Source organism: Tupaia chinensis, unplaced genomic scaffold (genome assembly GCF_000334495.1).
Source record: "Tupaia chinensis unplaced genomic scaffold, TupChi_1.0 Scaffold138584_1, whole genome shotgun sequence".
Taxonomy (NCBI): domain Eukaryota; kingdom Metazoa; phylum Chordata; class Mammalia; order Scandentia; family Tupaiidae; genus Tupaia; species Tupaia belangeri.
In genome coordinates, this window is record NW_006198478.1 from 523,317 (window position 1) to 547,860 (window position 24,544).

Here is a 24,544-nt window from a genome sequence, read left to right on the forward strand (position 1 = left end):
GCATGTCATATTCTTTATTCCTATGACTAAAAATCTTTGAGACATTCATTCCCTTTTAAAAATTTTTAAGAGTTTGGGTGAGTAGCTAAGATTGATTCCTTTGAGACAAGTCTCCAACAAGTATGCCACAGCCATGTCTCGGTGGGGAAATGGAAGAACTTGGTTGGTTAGCAGCAGTTTCTCTTGTGGTGAGCCCAGACTTGTGAGTTTTTCTTCTTACTCCCTTTCAGATTTAATGGAGCTCCCTACAGGAGTACTTGTCTCCTTCAGCCCACAAGTAGTGCGCTTGTAAATGCTACAGAATGGGTGAGTGTTTCTTAACCTTCTCATAGAAAATGTCAGAGTGTTAGAGAAAAGAAGTGAGAGTAGGTGTTTTGATCCTATTTATTATGGTTTTCATTTTGGGTATTTAATTGTCTTAGACTACTTACTAAATAAATTATTCTCTAAAAAACTCTTTAGTTTGGAGTTTTGTTTGTTTTCATTGCCAAAGGGCACAGGCCCTGAGAGAGAAAAAATATCTCCCAGCAGGGCATAGTCATACCACAATCTTTTTTCATCCTTTTCTCCATTACATCAGGATTTGGGGACATGTGCACACATGTCTAGCATGTTTTTCAAGTCACCAGGACCAGTATTTGCCTAGAAAAAAATTTTATGGATTCCAGCTCTTTTAACCACTAGACCATAGGGCTGCCCCAAGTTTGTTTCATTTTGCTTTAGTGCCTGTGTATTTGCGGGGGTGGGGGGTGTCATATGAGAAATCAACCCCCAGTGGGCAATGGCCAGGCTACAATCCCTTCTCCTCTAGGGATTTTCTTGATTCTCAAGAAATCAAGAAAGAGTCCAGGACTCAAATTGCACTTGGCCATGTGGGAGTCGAACACCTTAACCACCATGCCACCTCTGGCCCCATCCTTTTAACCTTTCTAAATATAAACCTTCTCTTACCTGACATCTCTTTAAATTCTGGGTGTTTTTTTTTTTGGTTTTTTTTTTTTACAGTGTTAGGTAAGAGTCTAATTTCAATCTTGTGTAGTTGTTAAAAGCCTTTGATCAGTAATACTATCAGCAGGTATTTTGCAAATGATGATTTCACTAGTTTTTTTTCCTTTAAACAGGTCATACGTTTCCTTTTGTGTATGCTTTATGATTTTTTAATTTACTACGTGGGAGTCCAGCGACATAGCCATTACACTAACTGCTGGTTCCCACATCTCTTTAAATTCTAACCCCAATCCATATACCTTCTTCTGCTTTGCCTAATTTGTGGAAGAGACATTCTAGATTCCCAGTTTTCCTGTCTCCCTGATTTCCCTGTCTCAATACTATCACTGCCACAGTCTCTTCTCTTCCATTCTCCTCTCAGGATCTTGGTCATGCATATACACATACCTGGCGTGAGTTATTTTAAGCTGCCCTGATCTAGGACTTGAACCATGGTCAACTATGTAGCAGTTCAGTGATTTTTAACCATTACATCATCTGCTGGTCCCTGTATTTATTTATTTAATATGACAGCATGCAAGTGGAGGAGGGGTAGTAAAAGACTGAGACAGGTTGATACTCTTTTTATTTTTTTTTTTTTTAAAGATAGAAAGCCATCAGGTCCAGGACTTGAGCCATGGTCAGCCATGTGGGAATCCAGTGCCTTTAATTACCATGCCACCTACTGGTCCCTAAGATAGATAGATCGATATTTTGGATAGTCTCCTGCCCTAGCCTCCCAGATAACTAGGATAACAGGCATGTGCTGGTGTTTACTACCACCCTCAACATGTTCAGGTTGGTCCAGGATCAAAACTTGGACCTTCCCTGTGATCCAGCCTTGGCTTAGTGACACTCGTGATCCCTACCACTTATGTCACTGTGGCTGGGCCCTTCAGCTGTTCCTTTTACTCCAGTCTTTATTAATATGTTATATGGCTTCAGTGTTTCTTTTCTCTTTTTTTTTTTTAAAGTGTTAAAATTTTTAAGTTTTTTTTAACATGATAGTGGAAGTTTGTGTTTGTTTGTTTTAACTTTATTCATTCATTCACTTATTTATTTATTTATTTATTTTATTTTGGCCAGAGAGAAAGTGAGAAAACAAGCTACCAGGTCCGGGACTAGAAACATGGTCAGCCATGTGGTAGTCCAGTACCCTTCACCACTGTGCCACCTACTTATTTATTTTTTTAAATTGACCAGAGTGGGACAGAGTAAGAGAGAGAAAGCAAGCCACCAGGTCTTGGACTCAAACTGCAGTTGGCCATGTGGGAGTCCAGTGCCCTTAACCACCATGCCAAATGCTGGCCGCAGCTTTGGTATTTCTAAAAATAAACAATTTTTTAAAAGAATTGTTTATTTTATTTATTCATTTTTAAATTTTATTTTGACCAGAGCAAGACACACACAGAGAAAGAGAAAGTGAGAAAGCAAGCCACCAGGTCTGGGACTCAAACCGTGGTTGGCCATGTGGAGTATTCAGTGCCTTAACCACCATGCCACCTGCTGGTCCCCTAAAAATAAACACTTTTTAAAAGGACCAGAAGTTGTTGTAATGGTTATGTTGCTTGATTCCCACATAATCAACTGTGGTTCGAGTCCTGGACCTGGTGGCTTAAAACTCATGCCAGCTGCATGTGTGTGTGCCCAAGATCCTGAGAGAAGAATGGAGGAAGAAGGATTGCTGCATTGTCTTTCCCCCTCGGGGGTGATTTCTGATGGCCATCCCCACTGATTTCTTGCTTTCTGTCTTTCCATTGAGTGTATGCACCCAATAGCAAAAATCTAAGAAAAAAATTAAAAATTAGAAATATGCTTATTGGGGCTAGCAGGTGGTGTGGTTGAGGTGCTGGACTCTCACATGAATCTGGTAGCTTGCTTTCTCATGTTCTCTCTCTCTCTGTATGTGTCTCTCTCTGGCCAAATTAAAAATAAAGATGATGATGACAATGATAATAAAATTAAATAATTTTTTTTAATGTTTATTGGAGTCAGCAGGTGGCATGGTGGTTAAGGTGCTGAACTCTCATGTGGCCAACTATGGTTCAAATCCCGGACCTGGTGGCTTACTTTCTCCATTCTCTCTCAGTGTTGCTCTCTGGCCAAATTAAAACATTAACAGTAACAAATAAAATTAGATGATTCTTTAAAACCAACTTGCTTACTTTTTTGTAGTGATTTAGATCTTAAAAGCATTTGAGAGTACTAAGACTTTGGGGGAGAATATTTATATGATAATGATCCAATTACTCTCTAACAGCCACCATTTGTGGTTACATTGGATGAAGTGGAGTTGATTCACTTTGAGCGGGTCCAGTTTCACCTGAAGAACTTTGATATGGTAATCGTCTATAAGGACTACAGCAAGAAAGTGACCATGATCAATGCCATTCCTGTAGCCTCTCTTGACCCTATCAAGGAATGGCTGAAGTAAGTGAATCTTCCATTAATCTCCCATTTACCCTGTGAATCTTACACAGTTGAGATGTGGTACATTATACATGACACCTACTGGTGTCCTCGAGGTGAGGCTGCCTTTGGGTTGAACCACAGACCAGGATTTGAAAATTTGGGGTCTTTAGACATGGAGTTATTCCCCTCTTCCTGAATACTTAATAATTTGTGACTACTTAAGAAGTATTAAAATCTAAAATATTTCTCGAGTCTACTTAATATTGTGTATAAAAGATACATGTATTTATATTGGGTTGTCAGGAAAGTCATGATGCATTTTTGCACAGAAAAATATGACTTTCCCAACAACCTAATAATTATGCACTTAAAAAGTGAATGGTGTATTTCTCCCTATTTCTCTATTGTTACTGCTAGATGAGGTTTTTTTTGTTTTTTAGGTTTCTGCACTAGGGCATGTGTGCTCACTTGAGAAAGACAGAGGGAATGTGAGAAGTCACTCCCTAAAGGAGTGGCCATGCTGCAGTCTCTTCTCCTTCATTCTCCCTTAGAGATTTTGGGCATATGTGCTAGGTATGATTTTCAAGCTGCCAGGTCTAGGATTCAAACGGTGGCTTTCCATGTGGGAATCCAGTGCCTTAACTTTCATGCCACCTGCTGATCCCATATTTTTTGACATCCATACTCACTCTTAAGCCAAAAACAATTTCTCTTGGAGGGGCAAGCACTGTAGCACAGAGTAAGGGAGGTGGGTCTCACATGGCTGAACACTGTTCAAATCCCAGCTTTGGCAGTTTGCAAAAAACACTAGGCACGTGTGCATGAGTGCCCAAAATTCTGTTGGGTTGGTGAAATGGAGGATAAAGGATTGTGGCATCACCACACCCCATTTAGGGCGCTTTCTGTTTCTCTGACTTATTTCTGGTGAGCGCATATGCATTCTGACAATAAAAAGAAATTCCTTGTGGAAGGAATTATCAGAACCCCAATAAACAGGAAGGACATGTCATTCCCTAGGTGTAAAGGGTGATGCTCCAGTAACCACAAGTATAGGAGAAAGGAGCTATAATTATTAATTTATTAAATCCCTTGAGAAATGGGTTGAAAAGTAAAGAATAAACTGAGAAAATAGAAATTTATGGTTCCAGTTTATTACCTGTTGATAACGTGTGTAGTATTCTCAACTGGACTAGTCTGAGGTGTATTCATGTTGGGTAAATTCTCTTTGCAAGCCAAATGATATGTAACTATTGAATGTATAAAAAATAATAATCATAAAATTAAATTTTAAAAATGTTTATGGTTTCAGGGACAGCAGGTTGCATAGTGTTCAAGGCACTAGACTCCCACATGACCAATTGCAGTTCCAGAAGTGGCATAAAAATCAGTCTGGGCACGTGTGCACGCATGCCCAAAATCCCAGGAATTGAATGGAGGAGAAGAGATTGTGGCATGGTCATCTTCCCTGGGGGGTGATTTCTCATTTCCTCCAACCCCGTCGAGCACACATGTGCCATATGGCAAAGGCCTTTTTTTTAAAAAAAAGAAATTTATGGTTCCCTAAGGACTTTTCTAAGAAACATAATAGACAGGGATGTAAAAGCACAAATTTTGTATATAAATATGTGATCTTTTATGTTTTTTAAATTTGTTAATTGCCAGAGAGGATGTGTGCTTACTGGGGGGGGGGGGGGTACTCCTCACTGGGCAATGTGTGTGCCATAACCCCTTCTCCCTGTCTCTAACCTTTGGTGATTTGGGACACACACACATGTGCCTGGTGTTTTTCAAGCTGCTAGGACCAGGATTTTAATCATAGCCTACTATGTGGGATCTGGCTTCCTTAACCACTGGGCCATGGGGCCAAATGTATGACCTTTTAGTCAGCTTTATTAAGTTATCATTTCCATGTAATAAAATGTACCCGCTTATATGATATGTTGAGTGTACAGTCTAATGTATAGCCATGTAATTGTATACAGTCTGATACCCACTGTCATAATTTGTATGTATAGAATGCTGCCATCACTCAAATTCCTCATAGCCCTTTATAGTTAGTCCCCTGTCCAACTCCATGCCTGATTTCTGTCATCGTACATTTTGCCTCTTCTAGATGTTACATAAATGGAATTATACAGCTTATAATATTTTGTATCTTGTATACTTCACTTGACACGTTTTGGAAATTACTGAAGTTGTGTGCATTAGTACTGCATTCCTTTTTACTAGTGAGTAGTATGCCATTGTGTGAATTTCCCTACTTTATTTACCCATTTTCCACTTAGTAGACATTTGGATTATTTACATTGGAGGCTATTAGGTATGGCTGCTATAAATACTACATATAGTTCTTTATGTGGATGTATTATCTCATTTTGGGGGGTAAATGACCTTAGAGTAGGATTGCTTGGTCATGCTGTTAAGTATAAATTTAATTTTAAGAAATTGAAACTCATAGTTACTTCACATCTTTACCATCAATTGTGTTATCAGTCTTTTTGATATTAGCCATGGACTAGACAGTGACAGTGCAGTGGGATAAAACACGAAGGTCTGCAAGGATGACCCACGTGGGAACATTCTGGGTTCACATCTGGAGGCCTCCCAGAGTACACCAGACAGGCATGTGCTCATTATCCACGGCTTGCTAAAGCAGGGGGTGGATTGCAATGTCAAGACTCTGTGGTTGTATTGTCTCTCTGTCTCTGTCTTTCAAATCTTGCTGTAGGGCTCATGTACTCGCTGGAGAGAGAGGGAAGGTGAGAGCATCCTCCAAGGAGGGTGGTCACACAGTCCTTCTCCATTCTCTTCTTGGTCACACACACACACACACACACACACACACACACACACACACTTGTCTGACATGTTTCTCAAGCCACAGTACTCAAACCACATTGGGCCATGTGGGATCCAGCCATCTTAAACCATCAAGTGACCAGATTCCCCCCTCCCCACCACCCACTTGTAGAGTTTGTAACAAGATTTTTATTGTTGTTCTTTTTTTCTGTGTACAGATTCCCCCTTTTTATCAGACTGGTGAGGATTTCCTATTTATTATTTTTCTGCTGTGTGATTATTGGATATTCTGTGCAGTTTGGTGTTCATTGGGCTTCTTTTATATTGGGTTTATAGGTTCCATCACACTTGATGATGGTTTGGACATTATTCTTCAAATATTTTTTGCTGTTTTCTCAGCTCCCTCCCTCATGCCCTATTTTTCTTTCTTTCTTTGTCATGTTTGAGTTATTTCTTTCTTCTTGAACATATAAAGCATAATTGTCATTTTTATTTTATTCTTTTTAGTTTTCACTTTAGAGCACATTCACTCACCAGTGGAGGTGGGAAATAAGACATCGCCACCCAGGGGGATGGCCATGCCATAATCTTTTCCCCTTCATTCTCCTCTAGGGATTTTGGGCATGCACTCACACACACCTGGCATGACTTTCAAGCTGCCAGATCCAAGCTGCACAACTGACCCTGTGGGATCCAGTGCCTTAACCTCTATGCCACCTGCTGGCCTTGTAATAGTTTAGCATTCTTGTTTGCTGTCTTCACTCATCATCTTTATATTTCCTAGTTCCATTTGGTTAATTTCTCTACTGGCTTCTTTGTATGCCTGAGAATTTGTGACCAGTTGCCAAATATTGTGACTCCACGTTGTAGTTCTGTGGGACTTTTCAGGCCTTCTACCTTCCAGTGTGTCTTGCTGACTTTAGTTTACTTTCACACTTGTATTAGTCAGTGCTTGGTCAGAGACTTGAGATGACTCCTCTGAAGATCTCTTCTCTGTAACTCTTTCCTTCAGAGCACCAACCACAAATTCTAGGTGTCTCAGCTCCCCAAGTCCTACTCTCCCTCTCAACTTCCAGAGAGCATCCGGTCTGATTGGGTTCTTCATCTCAGCATAGCGACCTGGAGGCGACCTCCAGACAGAAAACTGGGCAATTAAGAAACAAAGCTTAGTTTCTTTCCTTCTTTCGGAGATGGTAGTCTTGTTTATTTTTCATTCGTTTTCATTTTCATTTTTTTTTTTAATTTTATTGAAGCTGACCAGAGAGAGAAGGAAAGTGAGAAATCAGACTGCCAGGTCTGGGACTCGAACTGTGATCAGCCATTTGAGAGTCCAGCCTTCTTAACTGCCACGCTCCCTGCCAGCCCCAATAGTGGTGCTTGGTTTAATAGTTATTTAAAATAGAAAGGGAAATATAGTCCTTTTTACTCTGTCATAGCTAGAAACAGAATTTCAGTATATACAGGATCTTCAGAAAGTTTATTGAAAATATGCAGTATGAAAAAACTAAAACTGGATGGTGGAGCTGCAGTTACATAGTTAAATAAATAGTTAAGCAAAATAATTCTCTTTAAAAAAAATCTTATGGATGGGTTTCAACATTTTTTTTAAATCAAATAAACTTATACTTTAATTCTATTTTCCACGAGTTTTTTGAGGTCTCCTCATAAATTATACTGCCTAAAATGGATTTACACAGTGATTTTCAGACAGGTCTTATGCTGAACCTTATTGTCATTTCTTGGTGTTTTTTTTTCCCCTCTTTCTCTCTTGCCTACTTTAATTGATTGTGCTTGCTTCAACAGAAGCGAATATGAAAGTCATTTGGGTATCTTCTAAATCCTTCAGTTACTTTTTAAAAACTCTCCCTACCTTGGGAACCAGCAGTTAGTGTAATGGCTATGTTGCTGGACTCCCACGTAGTCAACCGCGGTTCGCGTCCCGGACTCGGTGGCTTGAAACTCACGCCGGGAGCGTGTGCGTGCATGCCCAAGATCCCGAGAGGAGAAAGGAGGAGAGGGGATTGCAGCGTGACCATCCCCCCTGGGGGGTGATTTCTCGCTTTCTGTCTCTATGTCTCTCTCTGTCTGGCGAGCGCACGCGCCCTGTAGCAAAAACCTCTCCAAAAAAAAAGAAAAAAAACTCTCCCTACCTTTAGATAGACTGTGCATCAAATAAACAAGACATGGGAAAGTGATGGCCGGTGAGAATTTTCCCTGTTTCTTCATTATAGCAGTATGAATGATTGGAGCTGAAAAATAAGAATTACAGAAGTGGTTGTGAGCGAAGACAACTTGCAAATAAGAGGAGTCAGCGAGGGGGAAGGAAAAGCTAGGTGAGTGGCAGGAAAGACTCATTGAAAAGCAGGGAAGTTGGTGCTTACAGAAAATAGAAGAGGACAAGGTGGTCTTAGACTTGCACGATGGAGAAGGCTTCCTTCAGTTGGAATGCTGCTTTGTTATGAGGGCTGGTGCTTTGGAAGATCAAATATCTGGACATGCTCTAGTGACACAGCACAAAGAATATCTGGTCTCATGTAGGAAAAGGTATCTATTCTTTAAGGATGCTGATGACCAAGATGACAGGATGTTTTCAGAAAATACTAAGGATTGATTTTGACTTTGTAATGTCATTTCTCTTAGTTCTTGTGACCTAAAGTACACAGAAGGAGTACAATCTCTCAACTGGACTAAAATCATGAAGACCATTGTTGATGACCCTGAGGGCTTCTTTGAACAAGGTGGCTGGTCTTTCCTGGAGCCTGAGGGTGAGGTGCGTGAGTGTGGGGTTTCTTTTCTGGTACAGTGTTGCCCCTATCATTTTAGGCAGTTAGGAGAATAGCATTTAATAGTACAAAGGAACCAGACCAACGGGGCTGTGCTCTGAACACAACTTGGTATTATTGTTTCTACAAATTAGTTTTTGTTTTTGGGGTTTTTTTTTTAAGAATTGTTTTATCTAACTTTATCATCATCATTATTATTATTATTTTAATTTGACCAGAGAGAGACAGAGAGAGAATGTGAAAAGGCAAGCCACCAGGTCTGGAACTAGAACCAAGGTGAGCCATGTGAGAATCCAGTGCCTTTAACCACCACACCACCGGCTGGCCCCTTCTGCAGATTTGTTTTATAGGTCAGCAATAAATTGATTAGGCATTGGTAGCCCCTGATAAGATTTCCCTGAAAGTACAGAAACTCTCAAGGAGTTTTTAAATATTTGGAAAAAATACTTCATGGTATTTGTAAAAGTTATTTTCTAAAAATTAGTCCTCCCACCTCTGCATAATGCATTATTCTAGAGTCTGTTGTTGATTTCCCTGAATAAGGAAGGAAGAGCCAATCATTTAGAAATATGAATTAGATGTTCAAGGTATCTAATAATTGTACCTTACCGGTAATTTTAGACAAGTCTTTTTATCTCTTGGTCACTCAGGGTGTTTGTGTTTCTTTCCCATGTAAATTGCTGGTATACTAAGTGGGTTGAATTAATTCATTAAGTTATTGAAAGTGAATGTTAAAAAAAAAAATCATTAAGTAGTAGTATGTACTTTCTAATGACCAGGGGAGTGATGCTGAGGAAGGAGATTCAGAGTCTGAAATCGAAGATGAGACTTTTAATCCTTCAGAAGATGACTACGAAGAGGAAGAAGAGGATAGTGATGAAGATTATTCATCAGAAGCAGAAGAATCAGGTTAGTCTTTGAGGGAAAAACTTCCTAATCTCATAGTATTTTTGCAAACTCTTTTTAGAAGTGAAGAATGCTGATGTCTCTTTCCATTCCTACATAATGACTAATGCTCAACTCATTTTATTCCAGACTATTCCAAGGAGTCATTGGGCAGTGAAGAAGAGAGTGGGAAGGATTGGGATGAATTGGAGGAAGAAGCTCGAAAAGGTTTTAAAAAATGTTTTCTGCTACCGTTTTTGTTTTGGTTATTAACATAAATGTGTTAGATTTCTAACACATTTCAGTATTTTGAAGTGTTAGTATTAGCCTAATGAGAATAACAAAAGAATACTGTAAACTTGATTTAGAGCCACAACTTCAACTTTATTGACCAGAAGAGAAAATGATACCTGGATTGTGTCCATTCTCTAGAGGTAGACATGGCGTTTCCTAATGGGGTACTTTTTTATTGTTTTATTATTATTATTTTTTATTCATTCATTCATTCATTTTTAATTTAATCTGAGAGTAGAGACACAGAGAGAGGGAAAGTGAGAAAGCAAGCCACCAGGTCCAGGACTTGAACCCTGTTCGGCCATGTAAAAGTGTCCAGCACCTTAACCACCATGCCACCTGCTGGCCCCACTGGGTGCTTTTTCATTTGTTCAGGCTCCCAGTGTGTCTGCTGCCATGACAGCACATAATCACATATGGCTCCAGAATTAGGCTCTTGAGTCTTGTCATAGTCTTAACTTTCTGGGCCTCTTCCAGGTTAAGAATGTCTTTATAGTGCTACTCTAACTATTCTGAAGCCAAATCTCAAGTATAGGTTAGAGATTAAAAAGAAATATTTGTCATCCACCATGTGATATAGGTACTTTGCATATATTATCTTATTTAATCCTTAAATAATTCTCTTTTATGTAATTAAATGAACCAAGACTCAGGTTAAGTACTTGCCCAGGGCCACATAGCTAGTAAGTGACTGAGTAAAAATTAAAATGTAGGCCTTCCTCTGCAATCTAGTCTTTGTACTGTTTCATGTTTTTCTGTAATATTAGGCACCTAAAGCTAACCTATAGCTAACTAGTAACACCTCTTTCTTCTGTTTAGCCGACCGTGAAAGTCGTTATGAGGAAGAAGAAGAACAAAGTCGAAGTATGAGCCGGAAGAGGAAGGCATCTGTGCACAGTTCAGGCCGTGGCTCTAACCGTGGTTCCAGACACAGCTCTGCACCCCCCAAGAAAAAGAGGAAGTAACTTCTGAACTTTGGCTCTGAGCTCCATTCTTCCTCCAGCCAACCCCTGAGAATTTTACAAGATATAGAAACTGTATTTTTCTTTTTGTTTTCTTTAAAGTTTTGCCATTCGTGTTTATGGGTTTAGGGGGCCATTTGTGTGGACCAATCTACTCGGGGAATTCCAGGCCCACCAGGAAATGTGCCAATGGCCCCATTCATATGGCAAGGGAGGAGGTGTTCTTGAAGAAGGGCGAAGGCTCCCACTGTTAATAAATACCGTTTCATTCCTCTCTCTTCCTGTCACCTTCTTCCAGGACATTGATGGCTTCTGACATCTTAATCTTTGATGTCTCAGAGCTGTATTTCCAAGACAATGGTATAAGGTAACCTTTAACTGTCTGTACCATGTTTCTTGACCAGCAGAGTGAATCCTCCATCCTATTCGACTGCCATATCCGCCTCTTTTAAGATCCATCTTTGCAATATTTAAGGGTCTTGGATTTGCTAATGGTTGTGATAAACCATACAAGGTGCGCTTGTGAGGCAGCTTGTGAGGCAGATCGGAAGGTAACTTGTCTGAGTTTTCCTGCTTTCTTTTCTTATGCAGATTCTGAGGTATTTCTGCTGTCTTGGAAGACAGAAGAAGCAGTGGCACTCCCTGGCTCCATTATTTCTCCTTACAAACTCACACATGGTACAATGGTAGAAGGCAGAATGACCACTGTCTCCTTTCTTTTCTGCTATATCTAAGGAAGAATGGTTGTGCCTCGTATACTGCTTCTAGTGAAATCTAAAGGGAGGCTCAAAGGAGTCAACATTTAGATGCAGGGGCAAGTCATGCCTTGGGCCTAGAATAACCTGACAAGAAAAGAGAAGAGGAAGGGAGACCATATCTACAACACAGCCTCTCGTCACTGCTGCTCCTTATTTTTACTTGTCTTGCGTTGTCCTGTATTTATCACAGATTCTGTTGAACAGTTCTTTAAGTATTTGGGGAGTTTGTCTTGCCATCCTCCCCTCCTGGTTCTCTGCACCCACCTGTCCCACTGCAGTTCCTTATGTGTTCTGTGACTTTAAGAGAAGGGGGGGAGGGTTCTCGGATTTTATGTTTGTTTGTTTTTTCTCCTTAGCAGTAGGACTTGATATTTTCAATTTTGGAAGAACTAAAAGATAAATAAACTGTGGTTTTTTTTTTTGTTGTTGTTGTTTTTGCTTTTGTAAATTCGCTTTTTGTGACCAACTATTATTTTGCAATTCCTAAAAGCAGGCTGCCTCTCTGTTAGAGTGCTAAGGTATTATAGAAAAATGATTCTGTCCAACCAAAAAAACCTCTCATTATTTTTAACTTTCATCATTAGGTTGAGAGAGTCTAGACATCACAGTAAACAAATTCATGTAGCAAGTTACTTTATAAGAGACTTTTTACTATGGTTCCCTCAGAGTTTAGAATGCAATAGCATTTGTTCCTTCATGAAAACAAATCTTCTCTCATCTCCTTGTAAATGGCTTGGAGGGCAGCAGCTGCTTGAAGGGACACCTTCAGCCTTCCTATCAGGGCAGCCTGGTCTTCGGGGCTAACAACTGTTGGGAAAGGGGAGAAAAAGTGTTGAGCAGGATATCATTCAGTTCAATGCTGTAATACTTGGTATTTGTCATGCTCGGTACTGAGGCAGTTAGTTAAATAAATTATGTAACTGTCAGTTCATGGGAAGACTCAGTAGAGGAGAAAGAAAATGTCATTACAACATTGTATATTGGTGCTGTCAGGAAAGCTCAAGGGGGTGACATGTAGAGCTTTTCAACAGGATGGAGAAATCAGAAGGTTTCTAGAGACAATCATGAGCTAAGTTTCAGGAAAGTATAAGACATCTGAAGCGTGGGCTAAGACACGAGAACATGACAGGTTTGGAACAAGCTGCAAGGAGTGGCAGAAATGGAGCTGCACAGAGAAGCGGGGGCCCAGGTCATAAAGGCCTGTTTCTAAAGAATTAGGTTCTAATCAAAGGGATCAGAAGTGACAGATCATGCATTAAAATGACTCCATTATTTGGAGAATATATTTGAAGGGGGCACAGGTAGACCAGAGCGAGTAGTTAGGCTATTGCAGCAATTCCTGGGCAGTGAGGAGGTTGTGAAGTATTGGAGGGGTGGAGAGGTTGAGGCAGGCTGGAGTTGTGTGATGGAATGTTGGGAGTGAGGAAAAGGAGTCCAGGTTGACTGTAAGCCAACTTACACAAGAACGGATAATGGGTAAAAGGGAATACAAAGTTCAGAGTTGTCTGGGGAGTTTTCAGGTACCAAAGGGACATGTATAAGTAATTTTACTAGTCTACTGTAAATCTAGATTGTAGTAATCTGGCCTAGAAACCTAGATTTGATACTGTCTAGTCTGTAAAGAGCATTTTTGATGAAATCACCAAGGAAGAGGATATTTGGGGAAAAAGATAAAAAAATTGAACCAGGAGAAGCCAACATTCAATAGAATAGACCCAAAGAAACCCACAAAGGAAATAGAGGGACCACTCAGAGTGATAAGAGTTTAAGTGTTTTAAGAAACCAACAGAGAACAGTAAAAAGATGAACAGTGATTCCTAAGTTTAGAAAGATCTAGTAACATGAGTAAAACCAATTGGATTTTGGCAGTTAAGAAAACTTAACATTGTGCAGGAAAGTATAGAAATAGAGATAGTATTGTGGACATGCAGCATGTATACACACACACACATACATACATGTATTAATTTCATTTCTTGCCATAGGGCACATACGCTTGCTGGAAAGAATTCACCCCCCTCCCACAAGTGAGATGGCCACACCAGTCTTCATTCTCAGGATTTTGGGCACATACACACCCAGCATGATTTTCAAACCATTCAGTCTGGGACTCAAAGTGCAGTCGGCCGTGTGGGAGTCCAGCACCTTAACCAGTATACCCCTCAGCAAGTATTTTAAGTAGCGAAGTTTTAATTGGTAGAAGTTGGCTTATAGAGCCAGAAAGCAGTTTTGTTTTAGATCAGAGGGTGAAGGGACCAGCAGGTGTGGTGGGAAAGGTGCTCAACACTTCCACGTGGTCAACCATGGTTTGAGTCGCAGACCTGGTGGCTTGCTTGTGCGCGCTCTCCCTCCCGCACCCCCCCACCAAATTAAAATGAATGAATGAATAAAAAGTCAAGCCAGCCAGTAATGCTTGGTGGTTAAGGTGGCTAGACACCACATTGCATTGGAGGTCTGTATCAGCCGACTTGAAAAATGGAGTGGGTTCATGTGTGTGCTTGCATGCCCAAAATCTTGAAAGGAGCGAAACAGAGGAGGGGTTGCAGCATGACCATGCCCCATTGAAAGTTCATTCTTGGGACCAGCAGGTGACATAGTGGTTAAGGTGCTGAGCTCCCACATGTCCATTTGCGGTTCAAGTCCTGGACCTAGCGGCTTTCTCACTTTCTCTGTGTCTGGTGAGTCCATGTGCCCTGTCCCAAATTTTTAAAAATAGTAGTAATGATAATTGTTTTTTAACAGAGATTTCTGTTGTAGTGTGCATGAGCTCACCAGAAAGAGGGACAGAAAGCAGGAAATCACCACCACCACCACCACCCCAAAGGGGATGGCCACGCTGCAATCCCTTCATTCCCCTATCAGGATCTTAGGCACTCATTCATGCACATGCACCCGACGTGCAGTTAAGCCACCAGGTCTGGGATTTGAACCATGGTTGACTATGTGGGAGTCCAGTGACAAACTACACCATCTACTAGTCCCAGTAATTATTAAAAGAAACAAAAAAGGGAAGTGTTTTCTTTGGCAAGCTCATATACCCTCTGGAAAATTAAAAAAATATTTAAAAGGTTTCTTATGGAGAAATGTTTACTGTAGTCGGGGGAGATGGAGTGGAAGAAACTAGAGCAGGGAGACCAGTTTAGGAAACTATTAGAGTAGTAGGACTGTAATGAAGACCAGGAGAATGGATCAAGTTTTGGTGGCCAGCAGGTATGAGGGAAGAAGGGAAGGTTGGTGTCTATAGTTTAGGGACTGGATACATGATAACAATGGCAAAGGGGTATTAGCTGCCTTTACAAACCTTACATGCTTAAGAGATGTCAGAGAGTATGATATTTAAATTTAGTTGAAGTCTTTAAAAAAAAATATATATATATATAGGAGAGATTTTCACTATAGGGCACGTGCACTCTCCAGACAGATAGAGACATTAAAGACAGCGAGAAATCACCCCCCGGGGGTATGGTCACGCCGCAATCCCTTCTCCTCCATTCTCCTCTTGGGATCTTGGGCACACATGCACACGTGCCCGGCGTGAGTTTTAAGCCACCAGGCCCGGGATGCGAACCGCGGTCGACTACATGGGAGTCCAGCGACATAGCCATTACGCTAACTGCTGGTTCCCATTAAAATAACTTTTTAAAGTTTTCCTATTGGGACCGGAAGGTGGTATGGTGATTAAGGGTGGTGGAATCCCAGATGGCCAACCGCAGTTCAAGTCCCAGACCTGGTGGCTTGCTTTCTCACTTTCCTTTGCTCTCTGTCCTTCTCTGGTCAAATTAAATAAATAAATAAAGTTAAATAAAATAATTATTTCTTTAGAAATAATTATACTCTTTATTTATTTATTATTTTTTAATTTCACCAGACAGAGAGAAAGGGAAAGTGAGGAAGCAAGCTACCAGGTTTGGGACTCGAACTGTGGTTAGCCATGTGGGAGTCTAGTGCCTTTAACCAATATGCCACTTGCTGGCCCCAATAAAATAATTCTTTAAAAAAAAAGGTTTTCTATCTTAAGCATTTTAGATCCAAAATAGATTCAAGTTCTAATGAGTTACATGGGGCTTAAATATACACTGAACATTTTCATGCTTGACCTAGAAATAAATGTAGCTTCTAGGGATATGACTTCAGTTTAGTTTGTATCTCACCAACTTTACAGTGATAATTATGTACTGAAAGTTATATAGATATAGAGAAAACAAAAAGAAAAGACACAAAAAAAGTATTCATTGTTAGGATGACATTCTTAGAAATAAATGAAATTGAAAAACAAAAACATATTACTCACTATCTAGTTCTTGTTCTAGGATATCTCTTCCTGATTCCAGGATCTGCCACAGTTCAAGATAAGCATATCCTACTTCTTGACATTCATTCTTTTCTTCATCCATAGGATCACTTACAACTGTAAACTTTAAACTAAAAAAAAAAAAAAAAAATGTAAAAATTAAAAAAAAAAAAAAAAAAAAAAAAAAAATCCATATTTACTAAGCATTGCAGATAATCTTAGGCTGTAAAAATAAAATGAAAATTAAAGTAATCATGGGGGGCGGGCAGCAGGTGGCGTGGTGGTTAAAGGCACTGGACTCCCACATGGCCCACTGTGGTTCAAGTCCTGGACCTGGTGGCTTGCTTTCTCTCTTTCTCTATCTGTCTCTCATCAAACTGGAAAATAATAATAGTAGTAAATAAAGTTAAATAAAATAATTCTTAAAAAAATTAAGTAATCATAAGCCATTGTCTTCCCTCAACCACCTTGCCCTTGCCTCCATTTCACAAGATGACAAATACCAACAGGTCTTTAGAAGGAGCTAAGATGAGATAATGTAGCTGATCAAGTTGTCTCAAAACTTGTCAAGATAGCATTTCTAGTAAGATTTGCAATTTTTTGGAGACTTGGTATGGGCAGTGAAAGGTGTACCAAAACACAAGATAATGGAACTTAGGGGGGAGTTTTTCCTCTCTTTAATTGCCAGAAAGTATGTGCTCACTAGAGAGAGATAGGAGAAAGCACCTCCCCCGTCCCCAACAGGGTATGAGCACTCCACAATCCCATCTACCCGTCGACTTCATCCCTCCACCCTGTCAGGATTTGGGGCGCACATGCTCAAGCATGCTTTTCTTTCTTTTTTAAAGAATTACTTATTTAATTTTGACCAGAGAGGACAGAATGAGAGTGAGGGAGAAAGCAAGCCGCCAGGTCTGGAACTCGAACCGCAGTCGGCCATGTGGGAGTCCAGTGCCCTTAACCACCAAGCCGCCTGCCAGCCCAAGAATTACTTATTTAATTTTGACCAGAGAGGACAGAATGAGAGTGAGTGAGAAAGCAAGCCGCCAGGTCTGGAACTCGAACCGCAGTCGGCCATGTGGGAGTCCAACACCCTTAACCACCACACCACCTGCCGGCCACATCCCAAGCATGTTTTTCAAGCTGCCAGGACCATGATTCAAACCATGGCTGGTCATGTGAGATCGAACTTCCCTTAACCACTAGTACACAGGGTCAGCCCAAGAGAGATTTTTGGGTAAAAGTTGGATACTAAGCCTAAACATAGTAAAGGAAATAGTGTAAACTGGTAAAACAAGCATAAAAATTATATTCTTTAGAGTTTGTGTCTTGAAAGATGGTACTGTAAAGTCCACGTCACTGCCCTGAAAGCAGTGAGCATTCAGAAACAATTACCATTATCCTGACTTAGTCTTGCAAACAATACTGGATTCCTGAAGCTGGTACAAGATAGAAATATCCTATTCAATTTTTAAAGATAAATGGCCTATGCCCTACTGGTTAAAGGAGCCAGGTTCCATATGGCCAACCATGTGGTCTGAGTCCAGCCTGGCGGCTTAAAACACAGGCTGTATGCAAGTAAGCGTGTGCTCCAAATCCAGACAAGATGGAGAGACGATGGATTGTGGCATGATCAAGCACTAATGGGTAATACTTGTTTCCTCTCTTCCTCTCTGTCATCTGTCTCTGGCAAGCACAAGCACTCTCTGGCAATTTAAAAAGAGAAGAAAAAAATGCATGTAACATAAAATACACAACTGTAACCATTTTTGCTTTTTTCATTGGTTTTTAGGTTTTTGTCATAGTGCATGTGCTCTCACCAGAGACAGACAGGGAGACAGAGGGAAAGTGAAAAATCACTCCCCAGGGGGAATGACCACACCACAATTCCTTCTCCATTTTCCTCTTGGGATTTTGGGCATGCATGCACGCACTCTCGGCATGACTTTTAAGTCACCAGGTCTGGGATTCAAACCATAGTTGACCATGTGGGAGTCCAGTGCCTTAACCACCACACTGGTCCCAGCCATTTTAAAGTATGCAGTTGAGTGTTTTTTAGTATAATCAATGTTGTGCAACCATCACCACTTTCTAATTTCAGACCTTAGTTTTAGAATTATTATTTAATGTTATTCATTGTTATTATTCTTAAAATTTGACCAGATAGAGACAAGGCAAGAAAGCAAGCCTCCAGGTCTAGGACTTGACTCATAGTCAGCCATGTAGAAGTCCAGTGCCCCAACTACCATGCCACCTGCTGGTTCCATAATTTTTGAACTCTTTAAAAAATTATTTATTTTGGGACCAGCAGTTGGTGTAATGGCTGTGTCGCTGGACTCTCATGTAGTCGACCACAGTTTGAGCCCTGGACCTGGTGGCTTAAACTCACTCTGGGTACGTGTATGTGTGCGTGCCCAGGATCCCGAGAGGAGAATGGAGGAGAAGGGATTGCGGTGTGACCATTCCCCCTGGGGGGTGATTTCTCGCTTTCTGAATCTATGTCACTGTCTGTCTGTCTGGCGAGTGCACGCGCCCTATAGCGAAAACCTCTCCAAAAAAACCCAAAAAGTAAACTCATGCTGGGTGCGTGTCTGTGCATGCCCAAAATCCTGGGATTGCAGTGACCATCCCCCTTGGGAGTGAGTGCATGTGTCCTACAACAAATTTAATAATAATAATAATTTTTAAAATAAAATTAAGTGTCCAGTAGGTGGCATAGCAGTTAGATTGCCGGACTCCCACATGACCTACCGCAGTACCAGTTCAGACCAGATGGCTTGACACTCATGCTTGGCACATGTGTTTATACACAAGATCTGGGAGGAGAATGGAGGAGAAGGGGTTGAGGTGTGCCCATCTGCTCTGGAGGGTTATTTCTCACTTTCCTTCTCACTCTCTCTGTCTCTCTCTCTGGTGAGTACACATGCCCTAAGGCAAAAATCTCTAAACATTTTTAAATAAATTATTATTTTAAAAAAATCTAAATCTAAAATAAATACTACAATGGCATAATGTTTGGCGAGCTAGTACTGCGTGTGTACGAAACAAATCAAATTATAAGAGAAGGTCAAATATTTTGACCATTCCATATGGGACAGTGTCTATATGCAAGAATATTGCTACCCAAAAAAAGAGCTCCTCGTGGGCTGGCACAGGTGAGAAAGGGGCTAAGTCTCTGAAATTTTAATAACTGATAAGTCACAGATGTAAGTTAGACTCAGGTAGGTGGGAAGTTCATTAAGAGTGAATTCGCTCTGGGACCGGCAGGTGGCGTAATGGCTATGTCACTGGACTCCCATGTAGTCGACTGCGGTCTGAGTCCCAGACTCGGTGGCTTAAACTGACACTGGGCGCGTGTGTGTACGTGCCCCAAATCCCAAGATGAGAATGGAGGAGAAGAGACTGTGGCGTGGGCATCCCCCCCGGACGGTGATTTCTCTCTTTCTGTCTCTCTGTCTCTCTCTCTCTGTGTCTTTCTGGTGAGCGCACACGCCCTATAGCAAAAACTTCTCCAAAAAGAAAAAAAAAAGAGTGAATTAGCTCTAAAGAAGTTATTAAAATACTCAGCATCGGTATAAAGCCAGACTCAAACTCTTGAGTTCCTATCTTAATACCCCCTTCCCTTGCAAGTGGAAAACAGATACTTACTGTCCTTGCTCAGGATCTTGTCCGTTCAGCATGGCAAACAGGTACTGCCTTCGGCCTGGATGCTCCGCTGGGTCCAGGTCTATCACTGTATCAAGGATAAGAGAAAGAAAAGCAAAGAAGCATACACTCTTGCTGTATTGGGGCATTAAAGGCTTTCCTAAATGGTTTATAAAACATTGATACAAGCCAAGGGTTGTCAGACTAGGGCCTACGGACTGGCTACGTGCTTTTGAAAATAACATTTTATTGAACGTAGACTCACCCATTTATTCACATAATGTGTATGGCTGCTCTTTAGCTACAACGGACAGTTAAATACTTGTGACAGAGAGTATGGCCCACCAAGGCCCTTAAGAAAAGTTTGCCAACTCCTGGTAGAAAGAAGCATTACAATCTATATTGAAAGCTGTTCTGACAAAGGCCGAAATAAACGTGCCCCTGCCACTCCACAGCTGAAAGATTTCTAGGAGATGGATTCTTTAGGGACATCTGAAGATTTGGGTTTTGTGGAAGGTTCAACTTAAAGCACCTATCTCAACATCAATTTTCCCCTTTCTCATCATTTTTTAAAAAAATATTTATTGGGAACCAGCAGTTAGCATAATGGCTATGTCGCTGGACTCCCACGTAGTCAACCGCGGTTCGTGTCCCGGACCCGGTGGCTTAAAACTCACGCCGGGCGCGTGTGCGTGCGTGCCCAAGATCCCGAGAGGAGAGTGGAGGAGAAGGGATTGCGGTGTGACCATCCCCCCTGGGGGGTGATTTCTCGCTTTCTGTCTCTATGTCTCTCTCTGTCTGTCTGGTGAATGCACGCGCCCTACAGTGAAAATCTCTCAAAAAAAAAAAAATTATTTAAGGAACCAGCAGTTAGCGCAATGGCTATGTCTCTGGACTCCCACGTAGTCGAGCACGGTTCGCGTCCCAGACCTGGTGGCTTAAAACTCACGCCGGGCGCGTGTGCGTACGTGCTCAAGATCCCGAGAGGAGAATGGAGAAGGGATTGCGGCGTGGCCATCCCCCCTGGGGGTGATTTCTCGCTTTCTGTCTCTGTGTCTCTGTCTGTCTGGCGAGCGCACGCGCCCTATAGCAAAAATAACTCTCCAAAAAAAAAAATTATTTATTTATGGGGCTGGCAGTTGGCGGAGTGGCTAAGGGCACTGGACTCCTGCATGGTCGACTGAGGTTCGAGTCCCGGATCTGGTAGCTTGCTTTCTCACTCTCTCTCTCTCTCTCTTTCTCTCTGATCAAATTAAAATGAATGAATGAATGAATGAATAAAATTAAATAAAATAAGTATTTTAAAAAATTATTTATTTATTTCATATTAATTTGACCAGAGAGGTCAGAGCAAGAGAGAGAAAGAAACTGAGAAAGCATGCCACCAGGTCCGGGACTCGAGCTGTGGTCGGCCATATGGGAGTCCAGCGCCCTTAACATCTGTGCCACCTGCTGGCCCCCCTTTCTTGTCATTTTTAAATGGGAATGTTGAAGCCTCAAATAAGTTAGCTTTCATTTTCCAGTCTCCATTTTAGTTAGATACCATCACGTGATGAAATTCTGACCATTAAATTGTGGGAAACCTTTGTGAAGACTGCTTAAAAGGCTCAGTTGGAGGCCAGCCAAATTGCATGGCGGTTAAGGTGCTAGATTCCCACATGTTTGACTCTGCAGTTTGAGTCCCGAACTGAGAGGCTTAAAAAATACGTCAGGCATGGGACATGGGGCATGATGGCGCCCACCTTATGGCAAAAACATGCCAGAAACAGAGCGTGTGCACGGTTTCCAAAATTCCAAGAAGAGAAATGAATGGAGGAGAAAGGATTACAGTGTGGCCATTCCCCGGGGGAGAGATTTCTCATTTTCTCTTGCTCCTCTCTCCAGCCAGTGCACACACACTACAGTGCACACACACTATAGCAAAAAAAAAAAAAAAAAAAGAGGCTGAGTTGGGAGACATTCTTCCTTTCTTCGCAGCCCCACTAAGAGTCTTAGGGTAATTAAAAAGGAAGGGAGATACTAGATTAGTGGAAAGGCAAGGTAGGAGTTTGGATCACTACCGTACCATGGGGTATCATTGCATCTCTGAACTTGTTTCAACTGAAAAATGAACTTTTATATGATACAAGGACAGGATACACAAAATAAGAGAAAGGGGATGGAGAATAAGAAACAACCCTTAGAAACTAAGAATACACATTCACTTGGGTAATTGAAAAATAAAATCAAGGGACCAGATGTTGGCATAATAGCTATGTTGCTGGACTCCCACGTAATCAACCCGGTTTGAGTCTCTGACCTGGTGGCTTAAACTCATGCCAGGTGCGTGTGCACACGTGCCCAAGATCCCGAGAGAAGAACGGAGAAGAAGGGATTGTGGCACGACCATCCCCACGGTGTGTGTGTGTGTGTGTGTGTGTGTGTGTGTGTGTGATTTCTTGCTTTCTATCTCTCTGTCTCTCTCTATCTTTCTGGCGAGTGCACGTGCTCTATGGCAAAAACCTCTCAAAATAAATAAATAAAGGGAACCAGCAGTTAGCATATTGGCTATGTCGCTGGACTCCCACAGAGTCGACCGCGGTTCGCGTCCTGGACCCGGTGGCTTAAAACTCACGCTGGGCACGTGTGCGTGCGTGCCCAAGATCCTGAGAGGAGAATGGAGGAGAAGGTATTGCGGCATGACCATCCCCTCTGGGGGGGTGATTTCTTGTTTTCTGTCTCTCTGTCTCTCTCTGTCTGTCTGGCGAGTGCACGCGCCCTACAGTGAAAATCTCTCCAAAAAAATAAATAAATAAATAAAATCAAGGAAATCTCTCCAAAAAAATAGAAAAATCAGCGATAGAATTATAGGAAGAAAATTTCAAAGAGTTGGCATTCTATATACTAAGAAAATGAGAAAATGTTGGGACAGAATTATTAAGTGGAATATAATAACTTTTCCAGACCTGTGACTGGCAGGTGGCATGGTAGTTAAGGCGGGTGGACTCCCACTTGGCGGACTGTGGTTCAAGTCCTGGACCTGGAAGCTTACTTTCTCACTTTCCTTCCCTCTCTCCAGTTGACTTTTAAAAAATAAAAATAAAATTATGACAATTAATACAATTAAGTAAAATAATTTTCTTGAGACATTTTTTGCTATAGGGCACATGTGCTAGCCAAATATACAGACAGAGACAGAGAAACAGAAAGCAAAAAGTCTACCTCCCATGAGGTATGGCCATGCTGCAATCCCTTCTCCTCCATTTTCTTCTTGGGATCTTGGGCATGCACAGACATGCACTCAGCGTGAGCTTTAAGCCACTGGATCTGGGTCTTGAACCAAGGGCAATTATGTGGGAGTCTAGTGACGTAACCATTACACCATCTGCTGGTTCCAAATAAAATAACTTAAAACAATAAATAAAATAAAATTTCCCAGACCTAAAGGCCTTGACATTCCTGATTGAAAGAGCTACTGAATGACTGGAGCGATTAAAGAAATTCTGAAATTTGAGAACACTGAAGATAAAGAGAAAGTATTATATAGTTTACATTAAAAGGTTAGACTCGCTTCAGGAGAAGATTCCTCATGGCTCCTGCGACCTAGTGATTTCAGGGTAAAAGACAAATGAAAATTTTGTACTGATAACTCAGCTTCCAGCAAACAAGCTAGAGTGATAGAACTTGAAGAACTGGGAAGAAACACACCATCCATCAGATGACTAGAAATCAGCGCAGGACCACAAGAAATATGGGAAAGTGAGAAAGTACCTCTCCTCCAAGGGTAAAGAGTAACTCCTCTTCATCCATAGGCAGTACAATGAAACTCATGGAAATGTCTGATTAAGAATTCAGAACATTCATAATGGGGAAGCTAACAGAGATGGAAGAGAAGAAAGACAATGAATTGCTGAAGAGAAAGGAGAAAGGAGCTGATGAGTTCCAGGAGGTGAGGACATTCTTGCAAGATCTAAAAGAGGAATTACACACTTTACAAAAGAATCAAACAGAACTGTTAGAGATGAAAGCTATAATACAGGAAGTCAAAATCTCCCTTGAAAATATTAAAAGCAGACTAGATCATACAGAAAACAGAATCTTAGACAAAGAAGAGAAAATTGCTGGCCTAGAAAAATCCACCACAGAGACTGAATAAATTGCCCCCCAAAATGAGAATAATATACGAGAAGTACTAGGTACCATCAAACATCCAAATATCCGGATAACTGGCATTCCAGAAGGTGAGGAGACCCATAAGGGCATTGATAATCTATTCCATGAAATCCTGCAAGAAAACTTTCCAATCCTAGAGAGGCACTCCAAGATCCAGTCCCAAGAAATACAAAGGACCCCAAATAGAATCAATCCAAGAAGATCTTCTCTAAGACACATTATAGCCAAGTTGACCAAAACCACAGGCAAAGACAAGATACTAAGACTGGCAAGAGAAAAACATCAAGTTACCTACAAAGGACATCCCATCAGGCTAACAGCAGACTCATCGAAAACAATGCAAGCGAGGAAAGAATGGGAAAATATATTCAAAGTGTTAAGAGAAATGCAATTTCAGCCAAGAATACTGTACCCGGCAAGATTATCTTTCATGTGGGAAGAAAGACAAGAACATTCTCAGATAAACAAAACCTGAAAGAATTTACCAGCACCGGGACCAGTAGGTGGCGTGGTGGTGCAGGTGCTGGACACTCCCACATGGCTGACCAGGGTTCAAGTCCTGAATCTGGTGGCTTG

At 41.2% G+C, this 24,544-nt stretch overlaps 2 protein-coding genes across 2 annotated transcripts in view; one reads left to right on the top strand and one right to left on the bottom strand.

The window, feature by feature from the left end:
- SUPT16H (SPT16 homolog, facilitates chromatin remodeling subunit) overlaps positions 1 to 12,300 on the top strand; it is a 46,584-nt gene extending 34,284 nt beyond the window's left edge. The window contains exons 21-26 of the mRNA XM_006161421.3: positions 231 to 306; positions 3,248 to 3,417; positions 8,839 to 8,968; positions 9,761 to 9,890; positions 10,017 to 10,094; positions 10,980 to 12,300. Coding sequence (XP_006161483.1) covers positions 231 to 306; positions 3,248 to 3,417; positions 8,839 to 8,968; positions 9,761 to 9,890; positions 10,017 to 10,094; positions 10,980 to 11,125 — 730 coding nt within the window. The 3' untranslated portion in view covers positions 11,126 to 12,300. The remainder of the gene's footprint in view (positions 1 to 230; positions 307 to 3,247; positions 3,418 to 8,838; positions 8,969 to 9,760; positions 9,891 to 10,016; positions 10,095 to 10,979) is intronic.
- Positions 11,938 to 24,544, bottom strand: part of RPGRIP1 (RPGR interacting protein 1) — a 79,805-nt gene continuing 67,198 nt past the window's right edge. Inside the window, exons 22-24 of the mRNA XM_006161422.2 lie at positions 19,820 to 19,904; positions 16,172 to 16,302; positions 11,938 to 12,687 (exon numbers count right to left, since the gene is read on the bottom strand). Of these exons, the coding sequence (XP_006161484.1) occupies positions 12,575 to 12,687; positions 16,172 to 16,302; positions 19,820 to 19,904 (329 nt within the window). The 3' untranslated portion in view covers positions 11,938 to 12,574. The remainder of the gene's footprint in view (positions 12,688 to 16,171; positions 16,303 to 19,819; positions 19,905 to 24,544) is intronic.